At 39.9% G+C, this 26,489-nt stretch overlaps 2 protein-coding genes across 4 annotated transcripts; both read right to left on the bottom strand.

The window, feature by feature from the left end:
- Positions 1-13,490: 13,490 nt before the first annotated feature.
- Positions 13,491-15,777, bottom strand: hmx2 (H6 family homeobox 2). The gene is made up of 2 exons (XM_044135762.1): positions 15,183-15,777; positions 13,491-14,516 (listed from the first exon to the last, which is right to left on the bottom strand). The coding sequence occupies exons 1-2, from the start codon at positions 15,451-15,453 to the stop codon at positions 13,969-13,971; spliced, it is 819 nt and encodes a 272-aa protein (XP_043991697.1). The 5' UTR covers positions 15,454-15,777; the 3' UTR covers positions 13,491-13,968.
- Positions 15,778-20,761: 4,984 nt separating this feature from the next.
- Positions 20,762-26,141, bottom strand: hmx3a (H6 family homeobox 3a). Of its 3 annotated transcripts, XM_044135760.1 has the most exons (3): positions 25,943-26,141; positions 25,497-25,803; positions 20,762-24,824 (listed from the first exon to the last, which is right to left on the bottom strand). In XM_044135760.1, the coding sequence occupies exons 2-3, from the start codon at positions 25,786-25,788 to the stop codon at positions 24,166-24,168; spliced, it is 951 nt and encodes a 316-aa protein (XP_043991695.1). In that variant the 5' UTR covers positions 25,789-25,803; positions 25,943-26,141; the 3' UTR covers positions 20,762-24,165. The 3 variants fall into 3 exon arrangements, with proteins under 3 accessions (XP_043991695.1, XP_043991694.1, XP_043991696.1); XM_044135759.1 differs by having other exon boundaries at positions 25,497-26,141; XM_044135761.1 differs by having other exon boundaries at positions 20,762-24,797; positions 25,497-26,141.
- Between the last annotated feature and the right edge of the window lie 348 nt (positions 26,142-26,489).

Genomic DNA, 26,489 nt, shown 5'->3' with positions numbered 1-26,489 from the left:
TGTGGATCTGCTAAGGTGCCAAGGAAGCTGGAGATGCTCAAATAGTCGTCAGCTGGTCTGCATTGTTGGTTCTTGTGGCTCTAACACTAGAGTCCCTGTGAATCTGAGGTGAGGTGAGTCTGCGTAACAATCAGAGTGATACCATGGTCGTGCAACATGTATCGGGATATTTAGCAGTGTGAGCAGGTGCTGAGTGTTCCTGAAAAGTAAAATCAACATCTCCATAAAGCTTGTCAGCAGAGGGAGACTTGAATTGCTCTAATATTTAGAGACCTGGAAAAACATCGGACTTAACAAATATATCGGACCAACTTCAGTCGAGGGCATAGAACCCCAAATCACCACTGACTGTGAAAAGCTTCATGCTGGAACTCAAATATTTTTCCTCTTCCTCCTCACTCTGTGACCGTGATTTCTATATAAAATGCAAAGGCACTTTGATGGGGCCCCATTCCTTTCATCTGATGGGAAGACTTTGAACCACTGAGCATCAGGACTGGATACTTTTTGTTTGTTTCATGTTTAGGAATCATACTAATAGATGTGTCCAAGAGATGTCCTTCTTTAGAAGCACTAATTTCAGCTGCAGTCCCATTACTGCTGAATCTCTCCTCTTGAGTTGGTTTTCAAAATTTTCGCAATGTTTCAGCTATTCAAGTTAGATAATTGTCCAAAATTTTCTACCACACTTTTTCCTTCTATGAGATATTCCATTGATATTCTTGGCAACAGCAGTCTGTGGATATCCAGCTCTTATATCAATTATTTTTTATGACTTACACTCATTGGTGAGGATGCAGATCATAAAATTAATCAAGATTTTTTGTTGTTGTTGTTAGTCTTACATAATAATCTAACTTTTTGGGAAGCTAATTTTTGGAATTTATTAGCGGTAAGGGGTAATAATCTAAATTATTAACACTATATTATTTTGAATAATTAATCTGTATATTGACTGAGCTTTATGTTTGAATTGACAAAGTAAAAATAAGTAACCTCTCAATAATTATCTAACTTATTGAAACAAATAGCAACAAAATTATTTCTCATCCTTTTGTGTATTTTTGTAGTTGTCCGAGACATTGTTACCAACTTTCCACTAATTAAATGCTTTCAAACACAGAATAAGTTATCAATAAGCCTAACTTTATGTAATCATTACCACTGTTTTTTTTTTTGTTTTGTTTTGTTTAGTTTTTTACAGAAACAGTGTTATTTTGAGTTGTAACAATTATAGTATTTTTCATATCTGGGGACATGTTTTTGAGTGAGATTGTACCTATTTGTTACACAGATGGGTCAAATTGCTTGCAAACAATTGTTGCAATTAATATCATCAATGCAGCCTTGAGTATCACTTGTATTTAAATGATTTCCTGCACTCTCTCACACACTCAATGAAATGGTACTGGAAGTGTGGACTTTTGCAGAGCCGGTGACACAGGAGGACGTATTGATTTGGAGCAGTGTCTCTTCTTGGGCTCGGTGCGACGAGACAGTGGCCTCCTGACAGTGGGAGTCTGTAGCGGATCAATCGGGAACACTTGTGCCGCTTGTACCTGTTTGTAACTGATAAGACAACACTTCAGACAACTGGTAATGATTAGCTAAACATAAACATTGCCAATCAAAATATTAATTGGAAAAAAACACTCGGATGAACATGGGGAAAGCTGTATTTTAGATGAGCTGTACAAAATACATAGATTTTTACTTTATTTTAATTTCCATCTTTTTTTTTGCTTTTCTGTTTTGCTCTCTCTTCTCATGACACAGTTAATAGCTTGTAAATAAAGCTAAGTTTTTAAAATTAATCTGCATTAAACCATATAAAAGTTTAAAATATCAGTCAGAATCAGCCTGAAGGGTGACTTATTGAGCTTCATCATTTACATAAAACAAGAATCGGAAACAATTTCTCAGGATTTCAGATTCAACTAGAGTAAACACAAAGATTAAAATAAAATGAGATATAAATACTAGTATATTGAAAAATTACGTTCAACTCTTACTTACTAAATGCATCAGCAAACATCTACCAAAAGCAATCAATGCTAAAAGATTATGCAAACCAATGGCAAAAAGTACATTTTAACATTAGATAATGAAAATGTCACGATCTAAACTAAACTAACTCTCTAACATTGTCCCAAGAGTTTCTGAGTCTAAAGAAATTAGTGTTGGTGGAAACAGATGACCAAATCAGCTGGGATTTCACAAACTACCTGACTGGTTGCTACTTCTGGCACAGGTTGTTGGGTGTCTGGAGGTTCCTCAGTTTAGGTTGGGAACCAGGAAGAAAATGAAGGGAAACATATTCCTAAAAACTTACAAAGATTCCTGAAAAAATATTTCAACAATGTATTGTGACATTTTTTCATCTCACATCCTTGCATTTGTTTGTTCTCCTTTATGGAGAGAGAGAGAGTCTACATCTACACCGGCCTTCTTAATGACGACTCATTAAATCTTAGCTACATACTAGAAGACTAACAGGAGAATTACCAGCCAGTGAAAACAGACTATTAATTAAAAAATAAAGCAGAGAACAGTTAAGGATGCACCTGAACGGGTGAAATATAAAAGATATTAAAGATAAGATCATGAAAATATGATGAAGATGATGATAAGATTTTCTTCCCCAGGCATGTGATCGGAACACCAACTGTTGTGACTGCTGGTTTATTCCTTTAAACAGGACAGATCAAAATGTCGCCCCTGGGAGTTACACCTTCCCTTCGCTGTGTTTGTTTTCAAAATTACAGTATAACTGAGACATCATCGACGCCCACGCCGTATCCTGTTCAACTGCCTGCTGCTTTGGCTAACGCTTAGTTTTTGTCATGGCCATTCAAAAGGAATTAGCAATAACACTGTTCATGGTAAAAGACTTGTAACCGATACAGCAGCTAGTTGTTGTCTTGTTACAGTTTAATCTGTCCTGCAAGTATTCCGGCAGTGGTAAGCAGGTAATGCGAGACTCAAAGATTTGTTGCATTAGTTCTGCTTAGCTAACCGTGAATGTTAATTGCAGGAAGTATAAAATGCTGCTTTTCAATCCTTTTCCTCTCTCCACCTCCTTCCCCTCCTTTGCTTAAAACTTTGTTTTAAGAAAAGTGGTTTCTCTGCATCTGATCACATTTAGCAATGTACTATGTGGTACTTTTAGAATTGTTTGTGTTAAACTCAGTCAGGAAATTATAAAATGTTTATTATCTATGCAAGACAAAGCAGTGTAAATAGGTAAGGGTTTCAAAAACTTGATGAAATAAGATTAGATTTTTCCAACTGTTTTCAAAAGGCTTAGAATACATTTTTTTGTTTTCACAAATGGAGTCAAGAGTGAACAAATCAAGTGTTATCCTCAAGGACTGGTTGTCAATATAAAATATTCCAGCTCACAATTAAACAAAATATGTTTTTTTTTCAGGTTTGCGGAAGTTGTGCCAGTATTTAAAATATGTCCTTTTTGTGTTTTCACAAATAGATGAGGTTTTATAAATAATAAGAAGATTAGACAATTTAGGTTTGACCACCTTACACGCTTTGGTCAGAGATGAGCATAAAAATATGTGAAACAGCCTTTAATTATGAAGATAGAAATCAGAAATTAATTTTAGCCTTGTTAGTGGCAAATGATTAGCCAACTGTTTTTGTTTTGTTTTTCTTCTCTTCTTTCCTTTATTGAGATCAAGATCTTATTTGCAAGAGGGACCTGTGCAAAAAATCTGCACAAGTCTGGTTACACAAAAGTAAAACTGTCTGCATCCCGTCTTTCATAATTTCTTTTCCCTACCCAATATCCTACCACAAAAATAATTTAAGTTAAATGCTGCATCTTCTATACTTGTGTAATTGAGCATTGTCGACAAGGCAACTCAAAAAACACTTATTTTCTTACTTATCTACTTCATCTTCTGCACTCATAGCTTATGCTTATTCCTCAAGACCAAGGGACATTCTGACAACAACTTGATGGTGTCCCATGTTATATCATGGCAAGATCCACAAGATCTCTAGATCCCAATAAATAACCACAGTCTTACATTTCAATAGATAGAAAGAATTTACATAACTTCTCACAAATATTAACAATTGAGCACAAAAGTCTAACATACCCTTAAGAGAAAACAAGACAAAAAAAAAAAACAGTTTGAAGAACACAAGTTTAATCCACTTTCCACGCTGATACTGATACTAATCTGTGTGCAAGGTCAAAGACCCAGTTATTTGCCAGAGGCTACAAAGGCTTAGAGGTGCTGGTCAGTCTTAGCCCTCAAACCTGTGATCACACTCCCAGGCTCTGACCTGGGCAAATGAGAGGCCACAACCCTACCGGCAGTCACTATCTTCTATCAGTCTTCAACCCAGACAGCTATAGTCTCTACCTGCAGGGCCTCATCAGCACACAGCTATCAAATAGCCACTGTACCAAGAACTCCTGCTTTTAGCTTGCAGTGGAGATTTATTGAAATTAGAAGATTCCTTTACAAAAGCTTGGGATCAGCTTTTCTTCAAGGGTCCCTGTGTCGTCCCAAGGGGAACCACTCTTTGATCCTGACCTTTGAACCCTGGGGGATAAGCCTTCCCTTTGCAAATTAGTTTGGCATGATGGGCCACTTCCTAATTGGTAAATCGCTCAGTGTCATTGATGGTCCTACTAGTGTAACGTGGATGGGTTTCTCCTAACAGTCTCTATTATCACCAAATCAGTCAGAGGATATTATACATACTTTAGCTATTGCATGCAGAAAAGACAAAAAAAAAAAAAAACTACAAACACTGTCTCAAAGTCCATTTGGTTTTTAAAGTCTAACTTTTATAATGCATACTGGAATGTCTGTCTAGAATCCCATGTTTTGGACTTTTCAATTTTTCGCCCTCTCTGTGATACGCTGACCATCCTATAGGATATAAAAGCTCTTCAGCCATCAGAGGCAATGGAAAAGAAGAGGTTTCATGTCCCACCCTGCAGCATGTGGTTTGCAAGCTTGAGCCCCTCCCTGCTTCCATCTTTTTCTCAATCAGATTACTTTGTCTAATTGTGGTTGTTGTCACTGGGCCCTGCAGGCCTCAAAGAACAGGTGGCTTAGAACTGATATGCAGTTTTTACATAGGAAAAAAAAAAAGTTCTGCTTGTATTTAATAACTCAAGATTTCTTATTAGGGTCTTTTGGATTTCTCTCCAAATTTATTTCCAGATGGATTCCACAGTAATCTTTCTCTGTTACCTGTGAAAGGTTTGTTCCCTTGCAGGACCATGGGAATCTCTCTGGCAGAAAGCGTGCCTCGCCAGCCGCCTACTGCCGAGACGGATTGTTAAGGGGCACAGCATTAGTCAAGGAAGGGGATCCGTGGCCTTGGGCATGCCTAATTCCTTTCTAATGTGACAACTGTTCTTTTGAAGAACTGTTTTCTCACTGGCCAAATCTCTTTAAAAGCATCTTGGGGGTGCAAACAGGGCTTAGAGGGAGTGTGCTGTGGCAGGCCACACCAGAGCCAGTGGGGGGGCTCAGGTTACACCCTGCCTGCCGTGATGCATTGTTGGTGGGACTCCCAGGCTCCACTACTCCCTCCTCCTCCTCTGCCTCCCCAATCACCACGTCCATCCTCCTCCTCCTCCTCTCGCTCGGCAGTGTCCCTTCGAAAGAGACTGCCGCAGAGCCTCGCAGAAACTCTGACACCAGTCCAGAGGATGCACTCTGCACATGAAACCTTACACGCAACTAATGGTTACAAATGTGTTTTCAAAGAAATCCCTGGTCTCTCACACCCCCATAAATGTGCATATGCGTACACACTCGGGTGCTACAAACGTGAACACAGCAGCATAGAAAGGCAAGGGCTATTTGAAAGCAAGGGACTTGGAAAAAGATTAGTTATGCTGAGGTTTATATTTTTATTTCAATGCCGTGAGGCCAAACCAGAATAAAATGTGAAGTATTTATTTTTACTAGCATTTTACGTACTTAACAAGTTGGAAAAGTGATAACCAAGCATGTGCCGTTCAAGAAGCCGTCTTTAGAAACTGCAGGTGGCTTGTGGCTTTGACTGACACTTCACACGGATTTCACTGACCTCTTGCTTTCTTCCTCTCATTCCGACAAAGACAATGTATTCCCTTCCAGCGGAGTGATCCCTAATTAGCTGTCAGGTGATAGCGTGCTGCTCTCATTGTGTTCCCCGCCACTACGCTCCAGGCAACGTGGTCAGAAGTCAGTCTCAGACTGAAGTGACAGATCATCTCTCTATACACTAGACCCCTGCAGCCTGAAAAAGACCACTTGGTCCTTACAAAGAGATCCCCACTCTCTGCATTAAGAAAGCCTTAATATCAAATCTCATAACAAACAAACCACTCGCCAAACAAAGAAGAAAGAATCACTTGAGAATCTGTTTGTGTTCCTGCAAGTAAAAACAATAACCAGTGACGGGGGGTTTTTTCTCGTGCTAAAAGAAATTTGCAATTAAATTCTCATAGGATGGCGGTTATAAGGGATGTAATCATAACATAGACACAAAACATCAAAACAATCGTTTTATCAGTATGTTGCTTCGATTGATTTTATTCGACTTAATTAAACCAAATGTATCATTTTTGGTACAAACATTTTAGAATCTTCCATTACTTAAACTTAGAAACCTGCTGCAATGAGTTAATGAGCTGCTAAACATATATAGACACAAAAGACTAAGAAAATGATGAGATGTGTGTAAAATGTAAAGACATTACTTTGTGTAAAACTTCCACAAAATAGTTACATTTCTTTTAAATCAAAGATTCTGACAATTAGTTGTACTGCAACAGTGATTCTTACTGCTGCTACAATAAGAGAACCTCTGAATTGTTAAAGTTATAATAGTGTTGCCACATAAAATAATTTCACTTAATAATTATGTTTGATACAAACAATTGTGGGAGGAGCCTTATCTCCTCATTCTTCTTACAGTTGAAGAAAACTTGAGTCACTCCAACTAAACTGAGAGATTTGTGTAAAATCTTTACTAATTCTGAAATTGTAATTAAAAAAAAAAAAAAGATGGTTTAGCTTAATAGTGGTAACTGGACAAATTCTAATACGTTTAGTGTTTGTCAATTTGCTAAATCACGTCAAACACGTCATGTCTCCAATGTAGTGATTTAAATGGAGACATGACATTTTCCAACAGGAAGTAAACTCAAAAAAAAAAAAAAAAAAACACCCATTGGAACACACAAGAGGATATTTCCATCATAAGTGCAGAAAATAACTGGATTTTCCAATAAAAGCCATATCTTCTTACTTTTCAGGATATCGCAGGTCATTTCTGATACAAAGATATGACTTCTTTCCTGTCTCTCTGTTAGGTCCACTGGAGGTCTGCTCTCAGACACTTCCAGTATAGACCCAGGCAGCAGGCAGGGACCTTGTTTGAAGGTCATGTCAGCACCAGGGTGTAAACGTTAGAGCTTTTTGTGGTCAGGGTAAATGTACAAGCCCGCCCTGCGGGAGCACTCCTTCCCTCTCTTTAATCGGCGTGTAACAGGCCCTTGTAGAGCCAAACTGTCTGCGACACATCAGCACTTAGAAATAAAACCCCCTTTGCCAACCCTGCAAACGGCTGTGGTTTGAGTTCGGCAGCTGGATCATTTCAGGGGGACAACACGGACAGGTCTGCTGACTGAGGAGAGACAGGAAAGAAAATATTCTGTTCTAAGGCTTCGGACTCGAATATGACAGTTTGCATGTTGGAATATAATTTTTTTATTAGCCATGATGAACATCCCTTATCGATATTATCAAAGTTCTTATCATATAACTAGCTGTAACAAAGCTGATTTAGATATAATTGGTATGTTTATGTATTTAATATTGTGGCTGATTAGAGCAGCAATATACATCAAAACTCTATGAGGACAAAAGTACATTAAGGAAAAAATTTATTGTTCCAAGATATTATGGTATGTTAAAAAAAAAAAAAAAAATTATCACAATAATGTATAAGATTTTATTTACAACAGAACAGCAACACTTATTCATTCTCATGGTTGCTAAGACGTCCAAATACTCTTCCATCTAGAACCCTCAATATTTCCACAAAAATTGTTATATTTCCTTTTTTTTATCAGAAGAAACAGATAGAAATGGACAGCAACAGATGTAAGAGGGGCAGCACTGTATTTCTCTATGCATCATACCGCTGAGGAAACTCCAGCACTTTTTTTTTATGGCATCTCTTTAACATGACTATAAATCACAGAAATCACATTTTTATCTTTATCGGTAACCGTGACTTCTTAAAAGCTTGATATCAGAAACAGAATCGTATTTTTATACCATGATTCATGCTTTCAGATCTTTGCTGAAAAATGCAAAACTGCTATTTAGGTGTCACTTTAGAATCACGAGATTTACTTTTAATCATTTACATTTATTTTGCTGCTCAATAATGTGCAACACATGTCCAGATAATATCCAATCTTTAGCAGATTGCTCTTAATGGCCCCAACATTCAGCACCCCCTTTTCTGTGAACTCTGCAAACATAAAATCTGCATCGAGAGAAATAACACAAAATACACAACAGCTTTTCTTGTTATCAGGGAAGCAGACCGTTTGAAGGAGCCAAGACAGCAAACTTAACAATTGTAATGCTCCAGCCGAGAAACCTAATTTACCAATTTGCAGGAAGACAAGATGGCAGGAAACAAGCCAATTTGCCACGTGTGCAGCGCACAGCGAACCGCAGGCTCGCTCCCTGGCCTCATGAGAGGTAATTATCCCTAAAAAAGAATGCCAAGCCGTATTAAGATGTGGCCGCATCAAAACGAGGGAGACAGCCTCATTACAAGTAATTATGAGGGAATTAGAAACATCATTTAACTAAACGAGCAAATAATGTCCAGGATATTGAAGAAGCTGCCTGCACTTCTGCCGACCACTGCAAGTCCCATTACAAAAATTGTAGGTCTTTAATAGAATAATGACATGCTTTATCTTCCCTGATTCCCTCTGAGGGGTTTAGAAGCAGAGGGGACGGACCGAGGGGGGTTAGGGGGTTGGTAAAACAACTGTTGCAGAGCTCTCTGTCTCGGTGGTCTCACGCTTGAGTGTGTAGTGCGAGGCCTTCAAGATAACCCCCCCCACTATCTGCCAGCCCCCCCCATTATCCCTACAAATACAAAAATGGAGAGCAGAAAATTGTATGTCACAGCCATTATTGTGTCAAAGGTAATGCTAATGGACTTATCTCCAGAGTAATGGCTGCATTTTCTACACATACTGTAGAAAATGTAATAGTCTGATGCATATTGTGCTGGGAGAGGAGCACTTCAAATAGACAGTTCAAGAAATGGTCTGTAATTTAACAATGAAGTGTGATTCAGTTTGCCAATGAAGGTCTGATCCATGTCTTTGGTTAAACATTGTTCTTGAAGATTTTAACTTGGAGACTGGAAGTTGTTGGGGGGGTTTTATTCACTCAGTTTAAAAGAGGACCAATTTTATGTTTTTATGCGACTGCTAGCTGCAAATGCGTCTACATCTGAGTTGTCAGTCACATTAGGAAGAGCTTAAGCAAGTTAGATTTTGCTCCAGACACCAAATTGAAAAAGAAAATATGCTCAATGCTGTAAAAGGCATTTTCCCTCTCAGATTTATTTTGTTGTTTTTTTGTGTGTTATGATTAAAAGTCATTAAACGGATTTTAATGTTTGATAAGGACAACTTGAGCAAATACAATAGGCAGCATTAAAATAATTATCTGATATATGGCAGGGGGATATGTTTGGTAAATATATTGTGAAAAAATAAACATCAACACATCAGTGAGGTACAACATGTCTGTGAATGTGAACTAGGCCAAACTTAAAGAAATTTGAAAACAAGTGAGAAACAAAGTAATCGCCATAAGGATTTGGGACTTCAGAGAACCAGAGTAAAACCCATTATACACAAAGAGAGAAAACATTGAAAAGTGAGGAACCATTTACCCATCCATCCATTGTCTGGAGGGAACAATGGGAAATCTTCCCAGGTAAGTAAAACCTACCACTTTTTAAAGCACACATCTGGATGCCTCACTTGCTGTTTTGCCAACTGATAACTTGATCTGAGAGACTTTTGAAAAAATTCTGCAGACTGAAAAAAACAAAAGTGGAACCTTTTTGGTTCCTGTAATCCTGGTGTGAAGTTCAAACAGCATTTCATGAAAAAGGCTCACTGATAGTGTTGGTATTACGACTGTCTGGAGTTGCTTTGCTTAATTAACTGGACAGCTTCCTGGTATTGATGTAAGCAAAATTTCTACTCTAACTGGAAATGGTAACAGTGACTGTTCAGCCATAATTTTAGGACTTTAAGTTCAAGCAAACTGGAGTTTTGCAGCAGGACAATGCTCCAAAGCAAACCAGAAAGTCCAACTGTTATTGGCTCACAAATAAATTGTGTTGGAGAGGCCTAGTCAAAGGCTGGACAGAAATCTAACTGAGTGGCTGTGCCAACCAGAGGGTCCATGGTGGTAAAACCCACCATGTGGTTGAATTTTGCAAAATTCTTCCTCAGAGACGTAAAAGACGTATTGTTAGTTATGTTTAAAGTGAAAATTTGTGATTTACAGGGGTCAGTAGTCTGCTTGACTCTTGATTAATAAATTTATGTTCTGAAAACTGCATTTTGTATTCACTATATGTTATCTCTGACAATAAAAAGTTCATTTGTAATAATGTCATGATGATAAAAATACAAAAGCTAACAAAATATGCAAGGGGCAAATACTTTTTCAATAGCACTGTGACTATTTTCCTTCCATTATTATTAATATTTTTCACATTCTTAAATGATTTCTAATAAATATATCTATATATTTAATTTACCATTTTGCCTTCTAGGTAGCACAGTCCCTTTTTTGTCAAGAAAAAAGGGGCTTGCTTTCTGTCGGGGAGGGGGTTGATGGGCAAACACAATTTCCCTTCAGCTCCTTCATTTCCAGTTGATATAAAACATGATCATAAAAAATCGCTCCTGCTTCGAGCTCTCCTTTTTAACCATTAACCCATAAATACAGTGGCTGGTTAAAGCCGGGCGGATGACAGGGCCTGCCTTCAAAAACCTCGTTATGCTCCTCTCAAATTCATTTAGGGAGCAAAACAGGTCTTGAGAGTTGCCTGGCTTAATGCATTGCGATCGCTTTTAAAACTCGTGTCTGCGTCTATTTCTGGTGTTATGTCCCTTTATTCTAATATTAAGCCACGTCGTTCCCTTTCATTTATAAATCAAAAGTCTGTAAACAAGTTGCGAGCGAGCTGAAAGGCCCTCAGTCCAGCAAATGATGAAAGGACGGGATTTGTATAAAAGAAGATCTTGAGGCGGGTTGGATAATATTGTTGCTAGTCTGCTTAAACTCAATAATCCTGATTAAGTTAGATTAGATCTTATCTGTGGATGTAAAGGGAGGTGATATCTGGAAGTTTTCCTATAATTCATAATGATCCTGTAAATATGTTTTAAAAAAAAAAATTAGCCTGGGAATCAATTTACTCGGTGCACTCTCCCTCCCCTCCGCATGGAGCCCACAGTTCCCATTATTCCTCTCATAAATTATCTCCCGGAGTGAATTACACTTGCTTTTCACCTTACCAGGACCGTTTGATGAATCCTAAGGCAAAACATATCATCTCAACAAATCTTCATCACTGTGCCAGTCTCTGTCTCTTTGCAGTTTAAGCCACTTCAAATCATTTTCATTGCCTTGCTATTAAAATTTGTAATTCACACCTGCCATTGCCGTGATACATAGTTACACAGAGCGCTCTTCCCTTGCTTCTGCGTGCTGCACATCTCTTTCTCTCTCCCCCATCCCTTGTCTTGTAAATCAAACACCTGAGGGTGACAGGTCATGCAGATTTCCCACAAGTCAGTGGGGCGCAAACATCCATCCAAAAGCGTGGCACATTGCCGTCACGCGCGATGACATAATGACCACTTGGAAACTAATAAACAGCTTCATTCAACCAAAGCTATTGCTCCTTTTCATAAGCGTTGCCATCCTCCCCCCCTCACCACACACACCTTTCCCTTCTCCTATCTGTCACAAATTCATCCTCCTGTACCTCACCTCCTCCTTGCCATGTAGCCACAGTTACCCATAAATCACATCTGTTGTTTAACGCTATCCATTTTCCCTGAAACACAGGGCGGCTGTTGCAGAAATTGGGTCAGGCATAATCTGCGAGGCAGCAGAGCCCGGCTAGTCATGATTTCTGCCAGGTAATGTAGCCATTAGCACACACACAGAAAGAGAGAGGTTGGAGGGATGGAGAGCGAGCGAGGGAGGGAGCAGACGGGTGGACAGGTCGCTCCCCTTTGTGGCCCACAGGATGTGACACCCAAGAAAAAGCTGGCAAATGGCACAATTTTATCACCCTCCTATCAACCACCAGACACCCGAGAGCCTAAACATGGGTTTGGCAGAGGCTCAGTGTGTGTGATAAAGTCCGGGTGTGTGTTTCATATTTGCATGAATTGAATTGTTCTATAATCTTAGATCCCTCTTTCCCCTCTTTTGTCTTTCGAGAAAGTACTTGAAAATTCTAACAGGCCTCCAAAGGACGAGGACGCGCCGTCCGGGATGCAAAGCGCGGCCTGTCCTGTAATCCATTACACAAATGGAGAATACAAAATGCAGCTCAATGACAAGAGTCTTGAACTTTTACAACATGCCTCCTTCTTAGGTTTCCCTCCCTATACAAGAGCTGGTGCTTCTTAGAGCCATTGGAGGTAAGACTTCAAATGAGAGAAGATCCCGCCCCGAGGCATGATTGGCTAATGGCAGTGAGCATCCCGATTCTAGCCTGAAAATGTGCTTTATCTCCCAGTATGCATACTTTCATCTATGACAGAGTTCCCTGGTCACTTGTAATCTATAGTAATACGAGACAAATAAAATTAAAAAAAAGTTTAAGAAGTGAAAGTTGGTAATTTTGTGTTACAATTTTGGTTTTGGAGCGGGAGGCAATATTATAACCCTTAGACAAATATCTCCAATGTATCGCAGCTTATTATTTATTCCTCGTAAGGTGAAGCTCTCTGAATGTTTTTCATTAGAAATTTCTCTTTGGATTCTATTTTACTTAATTGACTTAACATGCTGTAGTTTTCAACCCTCATATACATGTTTTCATTTTAAAATTCTTTTTATGACATTTCACCAAATGATTGCTGATGCTCTAAAAACCAACAACTGTATACATACCAGAGATTCTCACACAGAATCTTAATAATTTACTATTTTTGGTTCCAAGAAGACAGAAAATAAACCACATTAAATATATCAATAAGAACTAAATTTAAAATCTCTTCCCCAAATAATCCCCCTAACTTCCCTTGGGGGTTTTTTTTATGATGTACTTTGTGGGCACCAGATAAGTTGATTTTGTTGCCTATTAAATCCAAAAAGCTCAAAAAGGAGTAAAATTCAAATTCCATATAACAAAACCAAGCAATCCCATTTGTCACTGAAATAGAAAAATTTATTGAATGTGTTTATAACTGAAGGTCTAAATTACAATAAAAAAAAAACAATGATATATTTCCTCATATGGAAGAATTGTGTCTTTTCTTGTCCTTAGATGAATAAAATCATCAGTTATAAATAAAAGTGTAAAAGCAGCTTCTTTCAAATCCACTCATCCAGCTTTTGTTTGAAGTCCCAAATCCAATATTGTAACAGTGAAAGATAATAAAAAATAAAAACGGTACAAATTTCTTGCTATCGTTATAAGCAATACACATGGTGTATTTTCTATGTATGGGGGAAGCTTGGTTGCTTTCTCTTGTAAAGTACAGATTTTTTTTTTTTTCCCCCAACAAATAAAGTGATACAATTAATATACATGGAGTTACAGAGACACTTATATAAAGTTTGTATTGTTTGAAATGCGTCTCTTTTTTTCACGTGGACTGCAGTGGTAAACATAGAGAACAGTCTATCAGTACTCTATTTTGTTGTACAGGTTGTATAAAGGTAACGCTGGCAGGTTGCTCCCCGGGTAATACAGGGGCGTCGGGAAGGCGATGGACCGAGGGACGGGGACGCGCAGAAGGTTGTTATCTCTGAAAACCAGCGGCATCCCCACTAATGTCTGTGCGGAGGCGTGGGCCATGTTGGCCGCCTCCAGCTCGGCGGAGAGCTGCCGTTTCCACTTGTTCCTCCTGTTCTGAAACCACGTCTTGACCTGAGTCTCCGTCAGCTGCAGGCTGGACGCCAAGCAGGCCCGCTCCGAGCTGCTCAGGTAGCGCTTCATGTCGAAGGTGGACTCTAGTTGGTACACCTGGCTCCGGGAGAAAACGGTGCGTGTCTTCTTCTTGGCCGAGTTGCCGTGCTTGTCCGCGCCGTCCGCCTGTCTCTCCTCCGACAGAGGAGACATCTGATGGCACGGTCTGTCCTGCTCCTTCTTGTAATCCTGCAGCAGAGGCTGTGACAGGTGCGGCCGCCGTGCGAGTCCGTCAGTCCCGGAGAGAAGACCTTTAGCAGCACCTGATCGCGTCAAGAGAAGCGCATGATCAGAACCGTTCCTGAACTGTTTAACAGTCACTGAGAATGCGAATTGCTTTTTTATATTTTTTATTTTTTTAGACACGTTCAAACTGAGTGAGTTTGACTTGAACGAAATGAGTGGCAAACATGGTGACTTTTCTGAATAAACACATCAATGTCGAGTGTGCTTAGTGCAGCTACAGTAAGCTATTAATTAAATTCCGCTATATTTAACGCTCAATTGACGGTGTGTGTGTGTGTGTGCGTGTGTGTGTGTGTGTGTGTAGGGCCTGGTGCAGCCATTTTGGAAACACGCTTCATCAATTAGTGGGGCTCAATTAAATTTGAAATGAGAGGATTAGACATGAGGCTGTTTTGTGCGACCTTCCACTCTCGCCCCTGCCTCTGAGCTCGTGCGCACACACACGATTGCAAGTGCATGCACTGCACGCGCGTGTTACAGTGTTAGAATGCAGACTAATGGACTATGATTTGAACATAGCAGCAAGAATGAAGCCAACCAACACCAAATAATTTATAAAAATAAAAATAAAATAAAATAAAATAAAATAATAATAATAATAATAATAATAATAATAATAATAATAATAATAATAATAATAATAATAATAATAATAATAATAATAATAATAATAGATGTCTGACCTAAGCAGGAGAAGTTGCGGGCTTGGTGCTGCATGCATGGCTCGCTTTGACCCGTGTCGGAGCAGAAGCAGTCCGCTGAGTCCTCCCCTCCGCTGCATTCCTCCTCGGAGGACACCGACAGCGAGCGCCTCCTCGGCGGCGACGGCCCTTTGGACAGCTCCTTCGCTCCGGAGCGCGGCTCATCGGTCGCAGTGCCCAAAATGGACTGGATGGTGAAGCTGGAGACTGGGCCCGACGAGCACTTGCTCCCGCTCTCGTCTGCGCTACTCATTCTCGCTTCATAACAGTAGCGAAGTATTGACTGAATCGGTTAGTCCCGTTGGATTCCGTGATTGCTTTCTACACGACTGGCGCGTAAAAATTACCAAAGCTTCTTTTGTCCGTTTTTTCCCCCCCCTTCTTCTTCTTCTTCTTCTTCTTAAACCCCCCCGGCCGCTTTAATTGTAGCGTTTTTACACTGAAGGAGGTGGAGGTGTTTTTTCTAGAGCTCGGGGAACATGAGTGTATTCCCGGTCCTCCTCCTCACGCTCTGGATCCGAGGCAACAAAGTTGCGTTGCTTCATTTGCATGTAGGTAAGCTCCTACTGGGCCAATCGCAGCACCCAGTATGAGCCCGGAAATTTCAAACTCCTGTCAGGGTTTTGAGATGGGAAGTGGAGAGGGAGAGAGCGCTCATATGCCCAAAATTCCACATTTCAGAACTTACGTGGAACTGTGAAATGCAATAATAATGTGGTCAAATTTCTATGTATTTATTGCATGCAATGCGTGATATATCAAGTTGTTTTTTATTAGAATAAATAGTAAAATTTAAGTAAATAAATCACTTTCCATATATTTAGAGTGGTTGTATGCTAACAGAATACATATCTTTAGTAAAAATGTTACAAATATTTTTCTTCTATTTTAGTGTATGTTTCAAAACGATGACAGTCATTTGTGGATGACCTGAATTAAAACTAGTTTGTTTTTGTTGTTGTTGTTGTTGTTGTTTTGGGGGTTTTTTTTGTATGCGTGCCAAATTGGCTGCTGTGACAGTAACATGCACAAAGCCTTTGGAACTAAGACCCAACTCATTTTTCCCCCCTGAAAATAATAAACTCATTCCCCGTCCATTATCTACGATTAAGAATTAATTTGATCATTACTGAGCTAATCTGCCTCGTGATGACCGCGCGTGGAGTGGAGGCCGGCTAATTGATTGACTAATTGATTGGAGGTGGTGGGAGGCTGAGGGCGCGCACGCGGCGGTGCAGGGAGCGTAGTGAGCGCGCATCACCACCTTCTGAAAAGGTGGGAGGCTGCGCGCGCGTACACACAGGTGTACACACAGGTGTGTACGCGTGCGTCTCTATTAGAATGTGTCTGCCTGCGGATACAGTCTAACATTAGCACCATGTAAACAGATATGCAGCCGAACCAAGGCATTGCAAACTAAGCTGCTGCTTCAGCCCCCCAGGCCAGCAGGGGGCCCAGAAGAGCGCTCTTCTCATACAGGATGTAGATCTCCAAACTCATCATTCGTACTTTGATTGATCAAGAATGAGCCTGACTTTAATTTTGCTGTGAATTTGAAGTGTAAAATTATTTTTAAAATATTTACAATGTAAAATTTTGATTTATTTAGGTTTTCAAAAACCTTGCAAATGTGCTAGTTGTTCTCATACAGAGAAAAATCATCTCAATTTTTACAGTTTTGTCAAAGTTATCATCTGTTGCAAATGTCTTTGGTTTTTTTATTGCATTTTATCCAAAATGTAACTAAAAACAAAGCTGATAAATAACATGCAAGGTCTGTTGTTGCTTGTAATAAATCATCAACTGAGCAAATTGGGGCTTCAAATAGATGTAATTGAGGTATGGATCGATATTATGTCTATGAATATCTGAGATTTAGGCAGAAATATTTTGTCTATGCTTGGACCTCACATATGTGGTTTCATAAGCTCATTAACAAAGTAGAATCCATAAAATTAATTAACAATTAATAAGTACCATACAGACCAAAACCTACCTGATCTCAGACATGTGATGTTGTGATTCTATAAACAAAGCATGGGAAAAAAAGACTATTTCTGTTCAGTAGCTATTACATGAAAACTGCCTGTGGTCAGCCCTTCATTGTCCTTCCAGTTTTGACACTTCTAGCTATTTAAGTTGGTCACAATGCCCAACAAAAACAAAGGAACAATAGAAATACTATTTTATGTTTTACTGTACATGTTTTAGAAATATCAAACTGTTTTTATGAGCAATCTATGTGCCCTACAGATTATGCACTTCAAGTGTGATCAAGCTGGGTGTTTTCTATTTCAAACTGATCAAAGCATTTAAAAAGACAGTAAAATAACTATTTACTTTAGCGCTCAATATGAATCTGACCATTAGATATCAACGACAGCCTCACTTTGATGCTTGACCTGCCCCAGCAAAAAAATAAATAAATAAATCACCCTGGGCAATGAACTTACTGATAATATTAGAAATTTCAACTTGTATGTCTTAAAAAAACGTTTGCATTCAGGTTGAATACAATCAATTACAGACTGGACGTCTGTTGACAGACCTTTGGGATTATCCAAAGCAGTCCAGATGAGCAAAAACAAAAGAAAAACTTCCAAAAAGAAATTTTGGCACCAAGTAGTGATCAGACATTTTAAGCCCGGGTTAAAACACAGTTGGACGCTCTCGTTGATTAAACCCACAAATAAGTAAGTGATAGGTTTGGTCGAATTTGACAAATACTGTCCTGATCTCCCTCCGGTAGAATGGAGCCCTGGGCAGTGGGCCCATGTTGCCCGTATCAAAAATAACCAAGCGATGTGGTCAATTTGATTGCTGGCAAAAATCCGCGAAACCAGAAGTGTTTGATACCCAGCAGAACACAATTAATGGCGCTACGGTGGCTGCCTGGTGCGGTAATAACTGTAAGTCCCCATACAAGCTGGTGCCTACTCTGCGTGTCAGCGACCTTCTTCGTACCAACACAACCGGTATGTTGTTTGGACAGCCTGTGAAAAGAAAAGGAAAACAGTAAAAGAGAAAAGAAGCTAGGTTAATTATGTAGGTGAGGTGACGCTGCGGATGCTGACATCAGATCCTGCCGTCGTCAAAGGCATCTGGAGCCGTGCGTAAATATTCTGAAGCGGCAGCAAAGCCAGCAGCTGTTAAACGGTCCCGCTGAAACTCAGGGAGGGGATTGTGGGGGTGAAAAGGAAGGGAGGGGGGGAGATTATACGAGGGCAGTCGAGGCGGGATGCTGGATTTATGGTGGTAACACATAAGGCGTGAAATCTGCAATGACACTTAAATGGGTTTATTTTTTATATGCCGCTTTTTTTTCCCACACAAAGACCAGTGTCAGCGCGTCGCCGCGCCTCTCCCGTCACTTTTAGACAAGTTTAACAAAATATCGGCGACAGTGGACAAGACGCGTTGCTGTAGTGTTAAAAAGAATAAATAACGCATACCACCTTGATGGGGAAGCTGACGTTTACAGGTCAGTAGTGGGAAAAGGCGAGCTGTGGTTGTTTTCTGGTATTGCGTCAACAATAATCCCCTCCCTGTGTGTCTTAAGGCCCGAGCAGCAGAGGAGCGCGCCTTAAGTTCGCGCTCTATCACAATGATAGGTGGCGTACGGCCGGCCTACCACAATAACTGAACAAGATCTTTAGCAGGAGAGAAAGCTCTGAGAAAGACAGATGAAGTTATGAGGCGCTTTGATCTGGGAATCAAGCTCCGATAAATATTAAACAAAGAGCCTTTACACGTGTGTATTATGATATATGGCGTGTCCAAGTCTAGAATAAGGAAATTACCAGAGAAAATGATATCAATAAATTTTCTAAGTATAAACGTTGATTATGTTTCGATTTTCATTCAAGAAAGCGGTGGCTGCTCCTTTTTCCCCCCTCCTCTGTGCGCGCCTTTCTTGCGTGCGTGTGAATGAAAGAGAAAGAGAGAGAGAGGAGAGAGAGTTGTAAATGCAAGCAGAGCAGCCGAGCCCTGAAGGTGTACAATTTATGTAATCTGAGTGTGGAAATGAACTGGGTAATTTATTGGAAAACACAAAGTCAGGAAGATTGGATCAGCCTCAGCCTATCCAAGGGCTCCTATCCATCAAGTTCCAATTAACAACCCAACCATTGAGTTTTAATGGCTTTCCAATCTACTGCCCTGATAGACTCATCAATTCCTCGGGGAGAAATTAAGAAAATCGACCGCCCCCTCGGCGTTTTGGTGTCATTCTTCACAGCAACTATATGTCAAATTAAAAACACAATTAAAATTTAAACTGTTCCAATCAGACGCTGCTCTGCAACCTATGTTTCACTTAATAGAACTTTGATGAAAATCTGATGCCCGCGTTCAATCAGGAAAGCAAATGGCGTCGGTAGAAAAACAAGATTTCCTCTTCAGACGAGTGATGTGTGACGCGGGAGCGCGCGGCGAGGGCATCACCTTCGCATGGTCTCTGATTATTGATTGGCATTTATCTGTTGCTTGGTATTCTACATTTAATTGTGGCGGCTGAGGGTTTTGTTTTCTTTCACATTCAAGTTTGACCGTTTTCACCAAGCATGTTTAATGATAAAGTCACAGAAACTCAGAAGATTAGCAGCGTCAGCTTTCTAATTCATATTAGAAAACAAGAATATTTTCTTTAAGATTGGAGAGAATAAGCTTCAAGAGGTAGCAACATTTATCCATTCAGTCAAACTATAACTTCAAAGGAGGTCATATTCCGCAATTTGTTGATATCAAACGTCCACTGTCGCCACATGCTTTCTCTTGCTGCGAGACCTGAGCAACTGAATGATCAACACATTCTCACTCCCAACTCACTATATATTGACGAATTGGGGCGACTTCAGACTATGCCTCACATACTGATGCAAGGTTGTACAAATGGACAACCTTGCATCATTTGGCATTATAAACTGAATAAACTGAACTTTTGTCAAGTGTTTTAATTAAGATGGCATTTGCTGTGAACCGGCTTCATTGAAATAAACTAAATCAATTGACTACGTAGCATGTCTGTTGGAAAGACAAACCAATCTCTTGGGTTTTGACTGTCTAGGGGACATGCTCCATTTAAATGTGAGCTAGTATTGTGTTGTTTGATCATAAAATGATCAAATTTATCCTCACATGTTATGTTTGTTAAGATTTCTTTGACATTTAGTCCAATGCTTTACCAATGCTGCATCTTGAAACACAGCCAAAAATGACATTGCTTAAGTCATTTTATGGTCCATAAGATAAACAAAGTAGCTAGTGTTTCTTGTTTGTTTGTCTGTCTTTGGATATAATGAAAAAACAGCAACATTGAGACAATAAAGCTTCAAAGCACATTCATATAAAGCATGGTCATTATTACATTGGACATTTACAGTTAAACCCTGACAGAAAGATGTATTTTACATTTCCTAAATCACATTAGAAAACGTAAGGTCACTTGAACGTGATGACCACGTGACGCATCGCATTAAAATGGTATGTTGGACAATGTAAAATGCTTTGCACAAGGAAAAAATTATTTGAAACATTTTGATGGTGTGGAACAATCCAGAAAGACATATATGTTGACATGTGAAACCGTTGTGATGTACTTGAGGTACCCAACAGATACCCATAAACCTAATACTTGTGATGCCATTGTGAAACTTGTAAATCACATATGGCATCTATGTGAAACCTCTAAACTTTATGTGATGCCCATCTGGAATGATAAACTTCATGGGTTTTATGTAAAGACCATGTGGGACCAAGAAAACTAATGTGATGTACAAGTAAATCTTCAAAATTATGCATGATGCACACGTGAAAGCCGTAAATTTCATATGATTCCCGCATGAAGCCTTTAAAATTCATGTCGTGTCCATTTGACACCGGTGATTTACATAAGGCTCATGTAAAACATAATGGGATACCCATATCAACACATAGCGGCATAGCAGCACTCCTTCTCACAAGTTCCAAAAGATGATCAACAGAAACATAACATGGAATTAACAAAACTTTTGAAATTCTTTCTTGTGTTTGCTTACAGTGTGCCACACCAATCATAAGTGACACTTATCTGGCCACTTTGAAAAATTCCTCGACGCACCCTTGTTTTTTGCCTCACACACTCTGTTCTTGCGACAAAATTCTTGATGTGGATGCTTTAACCTCTGCGCATGACACTCGCTAATAAAAATAACAGGTTGGCATTATGCAAGAAGTTCACTCTACTTGTGTGTTGGCCAACTGGCCCCTGAGTCCTGTGACGGGTATATATGAATATTATCCATTCAGCTCTCCAATTTAATACAACACACCCGGTCACCGGTCACGTCAGTTTGTTCCTGTTTGTGCAAATGCGTTTAATATGATATTTTTCCCCGCTTTGCTCACCCCTCTATCCCCCTCCAATCCTTTACATAAAGATGTCGCATAAATGGAAATTATCGAGTGGTGATTTTTTTTTTTTTTTTTTTTTCAATTTATGCGCGCAAATCAAGGTCACGAGCTTGGCCGAAGCAGCGCGTGAAAGCTGCTAGCTTTACTTGACGCAGCGTGCTGCAGACGTTCACAGATCGATATGTGCCAGAGGAATAATGCTATACTAATCTATTAATTTGCAGTAATGGGGCCGTGTTGAGTGTTCATGGTAAGGTGCGCGTCAATATACCCGGATGATGTGATGATATTTGAATGAACCCTTTGTCTCTTGATGAGGTCATCACAACAGAGTTCATACTGACTGATTAGTTTCCAATAATAAAATCATTCCACACAAACACCCACACACACAGACACACACACACACACAGATATATATATATATATATATATATATATATATATATGCACATGTGTACACACGCACCCAGAATTAAATAAACGAATGAAATTACTAACCAGCCCCGGACGAATAAATCAAACCTAGAGGGCAATTCTGCTTGTAAAATAGAAAAAGCAAAACAAAAAAAAAATCTCCACAACAATATTTAAATATCACCATCAGATTATCGTTTCTGCCCAAGCGAGATACTCTCTTCACCTTCCTGGTCTGAGCTCCGTGTTTTTCTCCCTCAGAAAACTTTGGACAGAATATGAGCATTTTAAAAAGAGATATAAACACACCATGTATATCTACGTCTGATCTGATTCATGTAGAAGAGAGCCTTAAAAAATGTCCCTTTGCTGTGTTTTGGATCTTTTTTCAAACTTCAAAAATGCGTCTTAAATAATTACGAACTGAGCTGAATAAGATGTTCGTGGGTATAAAGGATACGCTTGACAGCTTAATCCACTTTTTTAGGTGTTTTGGTTATAACATATGATGACCTTGCCATCATATGTTCCTGGTATGAGCTAGGAGTGCAGTGACACCTGTAGAACCTTCTGAGACAAAGTACCTGTTAAATAATGTATCTCTAATTTGAAGATTTACATCTCTTTTTTTTATTTATTTATTTATTTTTTTTTTTTTTTTTTTTTTGCAGATTTTAATATGGATGGGGCTGTAATTTGGGTTACGGTACAATACTGCAAGCTTTAATTGTCCACTATTACTATTATGTTATTATTTACATGTAATCACAGATTGTTTTTTTTTTATTATAAAAGAAAAGCCAATTTTATAGGCTGTTTTTAATGTTTCTAAATTGCTTTATCTTATTTAAATTCGCTACACATAAGTTCATAATAAGCCATGCAAAAAAAAAAAAAAGTTTATGGTGCAACAATACACTGAAAGTAAAACAAATGCAAAACCAATTCTAAATTGATATTTTCAGATTGACATGACACAAACGTTAAGGACACCGGCTCGTACTTAGAGAATAATGTACTCGAATACATTACCCGTAATTTTGGAAAGATGGTGCCAATTACGCACGTAATTGACCGAGCCACTCTTTATGTAAAATAACGTTTTAAAATGCGTACCACTTGGGCGACGGCAGAGAAGCCACCTGCTGTTTCTCAAAGAGTGAGTAAGTCCTGCTTTAACTTTTAATTAAATATGCATACTTACATATATTAAATGATAGCGAGAAAAGCCAAAAAAGTGTAATAAGGCAAAAAACGAAACGTAAGGAATATTTTCGATTTATTTCACAACATGATCCAGCAATACAATATCAAAACGTGTTTGTTTGTTTTTTTTACTTTACAAATGAGAAGCGAGTAAGGAATTTTCTTTTTTCCGCGTCTCGTTAAATATGTACATTTATTTTTTTATTTTTTTTTTACACCAGTGATTCTTTTGTCTCACTATTTTTTATCCCTCCGTTTCAAAAACACAAATTGTCATTGGAGACTTGTGCTTAAGAGAACTGTCTGTGTGGAAGGAGCGTTTAAAAGAATCACTAAAAACAGAGAGCTACGTGGAATTTTTTTTTACAGCTAGTGTCTTGATTGTCCCCCTTCAAGCGCTTAAAAAAATAATTAAAAAAAGATAAAACAAGTGTTTCACGTTTAGTGAATTCACTCATCTGACAGCACTGTCACCAGCTCTTGAAAAGGAAATAAAATTCAAATGAGGGTGTTAGGTGAGAAGTAGGTCGCCACTTTTATGTAAACAAGTCCCCCCCGCCCCCTTTGATTTTTATTTTTTTTTTTTGCATCGCACAGATCTGGCCTGTGCAGTAACAATCAGGTTTGGAAATAAGGAAAATGGTTAAAATAATACACTCATACAGTGGACAGACTCCTGAGATGTCAATAATAATAATAATAATAATAATAATAATAATAATAATAATAATAATAATAATAATAATAATAATAATAATAGGTACCCTCATGAGAAATGACACAATCATCTATCTGACAAAATAAGTCCACGTTTGCCTGACAGTGACAGTCTCTTAGTTTTTGTTTTGTTGTTGTTGTTGTTTCGCAGTGTCTGACTTTGTATAAAAATATTGTCTTGCTTCTTTAATTATTTTGTCATTAGATGAAACATCAAAACTCTTTTCGGCGGTTTTCAAACCGGTCTGAGCAGCGGCACAGACGTGACGATGGGATGGGAATAGTAGACTCCCGGGTGCGGGAAGGTGAGCAGCGGCTGGCTGACGGGCACGCTGGCCGCCGCGCCCCCCGCGCCCTCCGAGGCAGAGTTCTCGTGGTAGAGGATGGGCACCCGGACTATCCTCTGCGCCGCGGCGTGGCTCAGGTTGGCGGCCTCCAGTTCGGCGGCCAGCTGCCGCTTCCACTTGTTCCGCCGGTTCTGAAACCAGATCTTCACCTGGGTCTCCGTCAGGTGCAGCGAGGCGGCCAGACCGGCCCGCTCCGAGCTGCTCAGGTAGCGCTTCATGTCGAAGGTGGACTCCAGCTGGAACACCTGGCTCCGGGAGAACACCGTGCGCGTCTTCTTCTTGCGGCACGGCTTCTTGTCTTCGTCGCGCTTCTTCCACTCCTCCAGCTCGTCCTTCTTGGCCTCCTCCGCGTCGCTCTCCTCCAGGATGATCTCGTCGCTGCTTTTGTTGTTGCTGTGCTCGTCCTCGTCCTCGTCCTCGTCGTCTTTGGCGTCCGGCTCGGATTTTAGCACAAGGTCCGGGGAGTCTCTGTCCGTGCCGGAGGTCGGGGAGGAATCTCTGGGTCCTGGTTTCTCGATTGCTGGAATGGAAACAGGAGCAGGGGGAACTGTCAGGAAAATAATAATAATTTAAAAAAAAAAAACATTAGCTTTTTATGCGTTTTGGAGCATTTATAACCGCCTGTTGATATGATCCATTCAGTAGAGTATGGGGAAACAGTCGTCTGTCAAACAGTTTTTCTACACACAAATAAACACATTATGAGAGATTAATAATAATAAAAAACTCGATTTTCAAAGTGACGTTCGTTCTTTATTCTAAAAGGGACCTGTTCGGGTCAGCTCCATTATGATCATACATGTATAAATCATATTTAAACAAAAACGGGATGTGTAAAAAAAAAAAAAAAAAAACGCTGTCAGTGACGAAGCCTCGGGGGTGAGATGTGCACCACAAGCGCGAGGAGACAAATCAAAAGCAAGCTGCGCATCGTCGCCCTCATCCAATGGTTTCATCATGTCTGCTTCATTTTATGCACAGCGTGTCGGTTTATTGATCTATTATTCCCTGTCGTGGCATAACAAAGTAGGTTATGTAGGAGACAAGGTGTTAAATCTCCACACACCAACAAAACCTTTCAGGAAAACGCCACGAAATGCGCAATTTTTATGGGAAATCTGTCTTCTGCGGAGACGTTTTAGGTTCGTCGAAACAGAATTGGTCTACACTGTCGCGATTATTATTTAAAATCAGACTACATAGGTATCACTCGTCTTACCTTCAGTTCTGTGTAGATGAGCCGCCGAGCCCAGGGTGTAGGGGTACCACCACGCAGAGGTGCGCTCCAGGTAATGCGCCGGCAGAGTGAACCGCTGCGCGGGTACGTCAAAGCGTGGAAAGTTGAATTCCCCGACTTGGGAAAGGGAAAATCCTCCCTCTAAGGCCGCCTTAGCTGAGGCGACGAGCGGCGGTTTGGGTTTAGACGGCTTGCTGTCACAGTTCAGCAAGTTCTTGATGAAGAAAGGGGAATCCTTGGCCGGAGCGCACGCCTCTTGTGTTGTCTCTGGCATCGCTGCAGCTGCGGTCTGAACGCAGAGGTCCAGGATTTTAAAAAAAAAAAAAAAAAAAAAAAAAATCTTATCAAAAGCAGGGGTGGGTGTGAAAGTTAAAAAAAAAAGAAAAAAAAAAGAAAGAAAAACAAAACAAAAAAAATTGCTGACTTACAGGCTGTGGATATCCCAGGTACTTGGAGTTCCTGTTTTTCTAACTCGACTTTACACCCGGAGAGAGTCGTCAAAACACACTTCCTTCTCCGCGGGTGAAATAATAAAATAAAGCGCTGAAACGTGTCACAAAAAGACAATCATGGGGATGTCTCATCCCGGAGTGTTTCCGTCTGAAACGCGGCGGGGGGGTGGGGGGGAAGAATAAGAATAAGAAGAAGAAGAAGAAGAAGAAGAAAAAAACCCTCTTCGTGTCCCAGCGTGTCAGTCAGTCGGTGTCTGATGCTAATGATGAAATAAAAATGTCATCCAAGTTAAATGCGGAAAGTATAGGCGATTGGGCATGTACAATGGCAAATGGGATTAAGGGAGAGACGGCGAGGGGAGGGAGGAAAAAAAAGAGGGAGACCATCCTCCCCTCCTCTCCCCACTCCGTGCGCCCTGTGGCTGCAGGCTGCGCGCGCTCCCCTGTTATTGGTCTCATACAGTACAATTAGCGACAATTGAACAGCACCATAAAGGAAGGATTTGGACCCGTCTCACAAGGA

Source organism: Gambusia affinis, linkage group LG13 (genome assembly GCF_019740435.1).
Source record: "Gambusia affinis linkage group LG13, SWU_Gaff_1.0, whole genome shotgun sequence".
NCBI lineage: Eukaryota > Metazoa > Chordata > Actinopteri > Cyprinodontiformes > Poeciliidae > Gambusia > Gambusia affinis.
Note: the sequence above shows the minus strand (reverse complement) of the source record. Positions and strands in the feature narration are given on the sequence as shown.

What these genes read in the sequence shown, in the direction of transcription:
- hmx2 (XM_044135762.1), bottom strand. Translation starts at nt 15,453, where the DNA reads ATGAGTAGCGCAGACGAGAGCGGGAGCAAGTGCTCGTCGGGCCCAGTC. An exon ending in CCGCAACTTCTCCTGCTTAG is followed by an intron (nt 14,517 to 15,182) that starts GTCAGACATCTA and finishes TGACGCGATCAG; the next exon opens with GTGCTGCTAAAGGTCTTCTC.
- hmx3a (XM_044135759.1), bottom strand. Translation starts at nt 25,788, where the DNA reads ATGCCAGAGACAACACAAGAGGCGTGCGCTCCGGCCAAGGATTCCCCT. An exon ending in TCATCTACACAGAACTGAAG is followed by an intron (nt 24,825 to 25,496) that starts GTAAGACGAGTG and finishes TTTTCCTGACAG; the next exon opens with TTCCCCCTGCTCCTGTTTCC.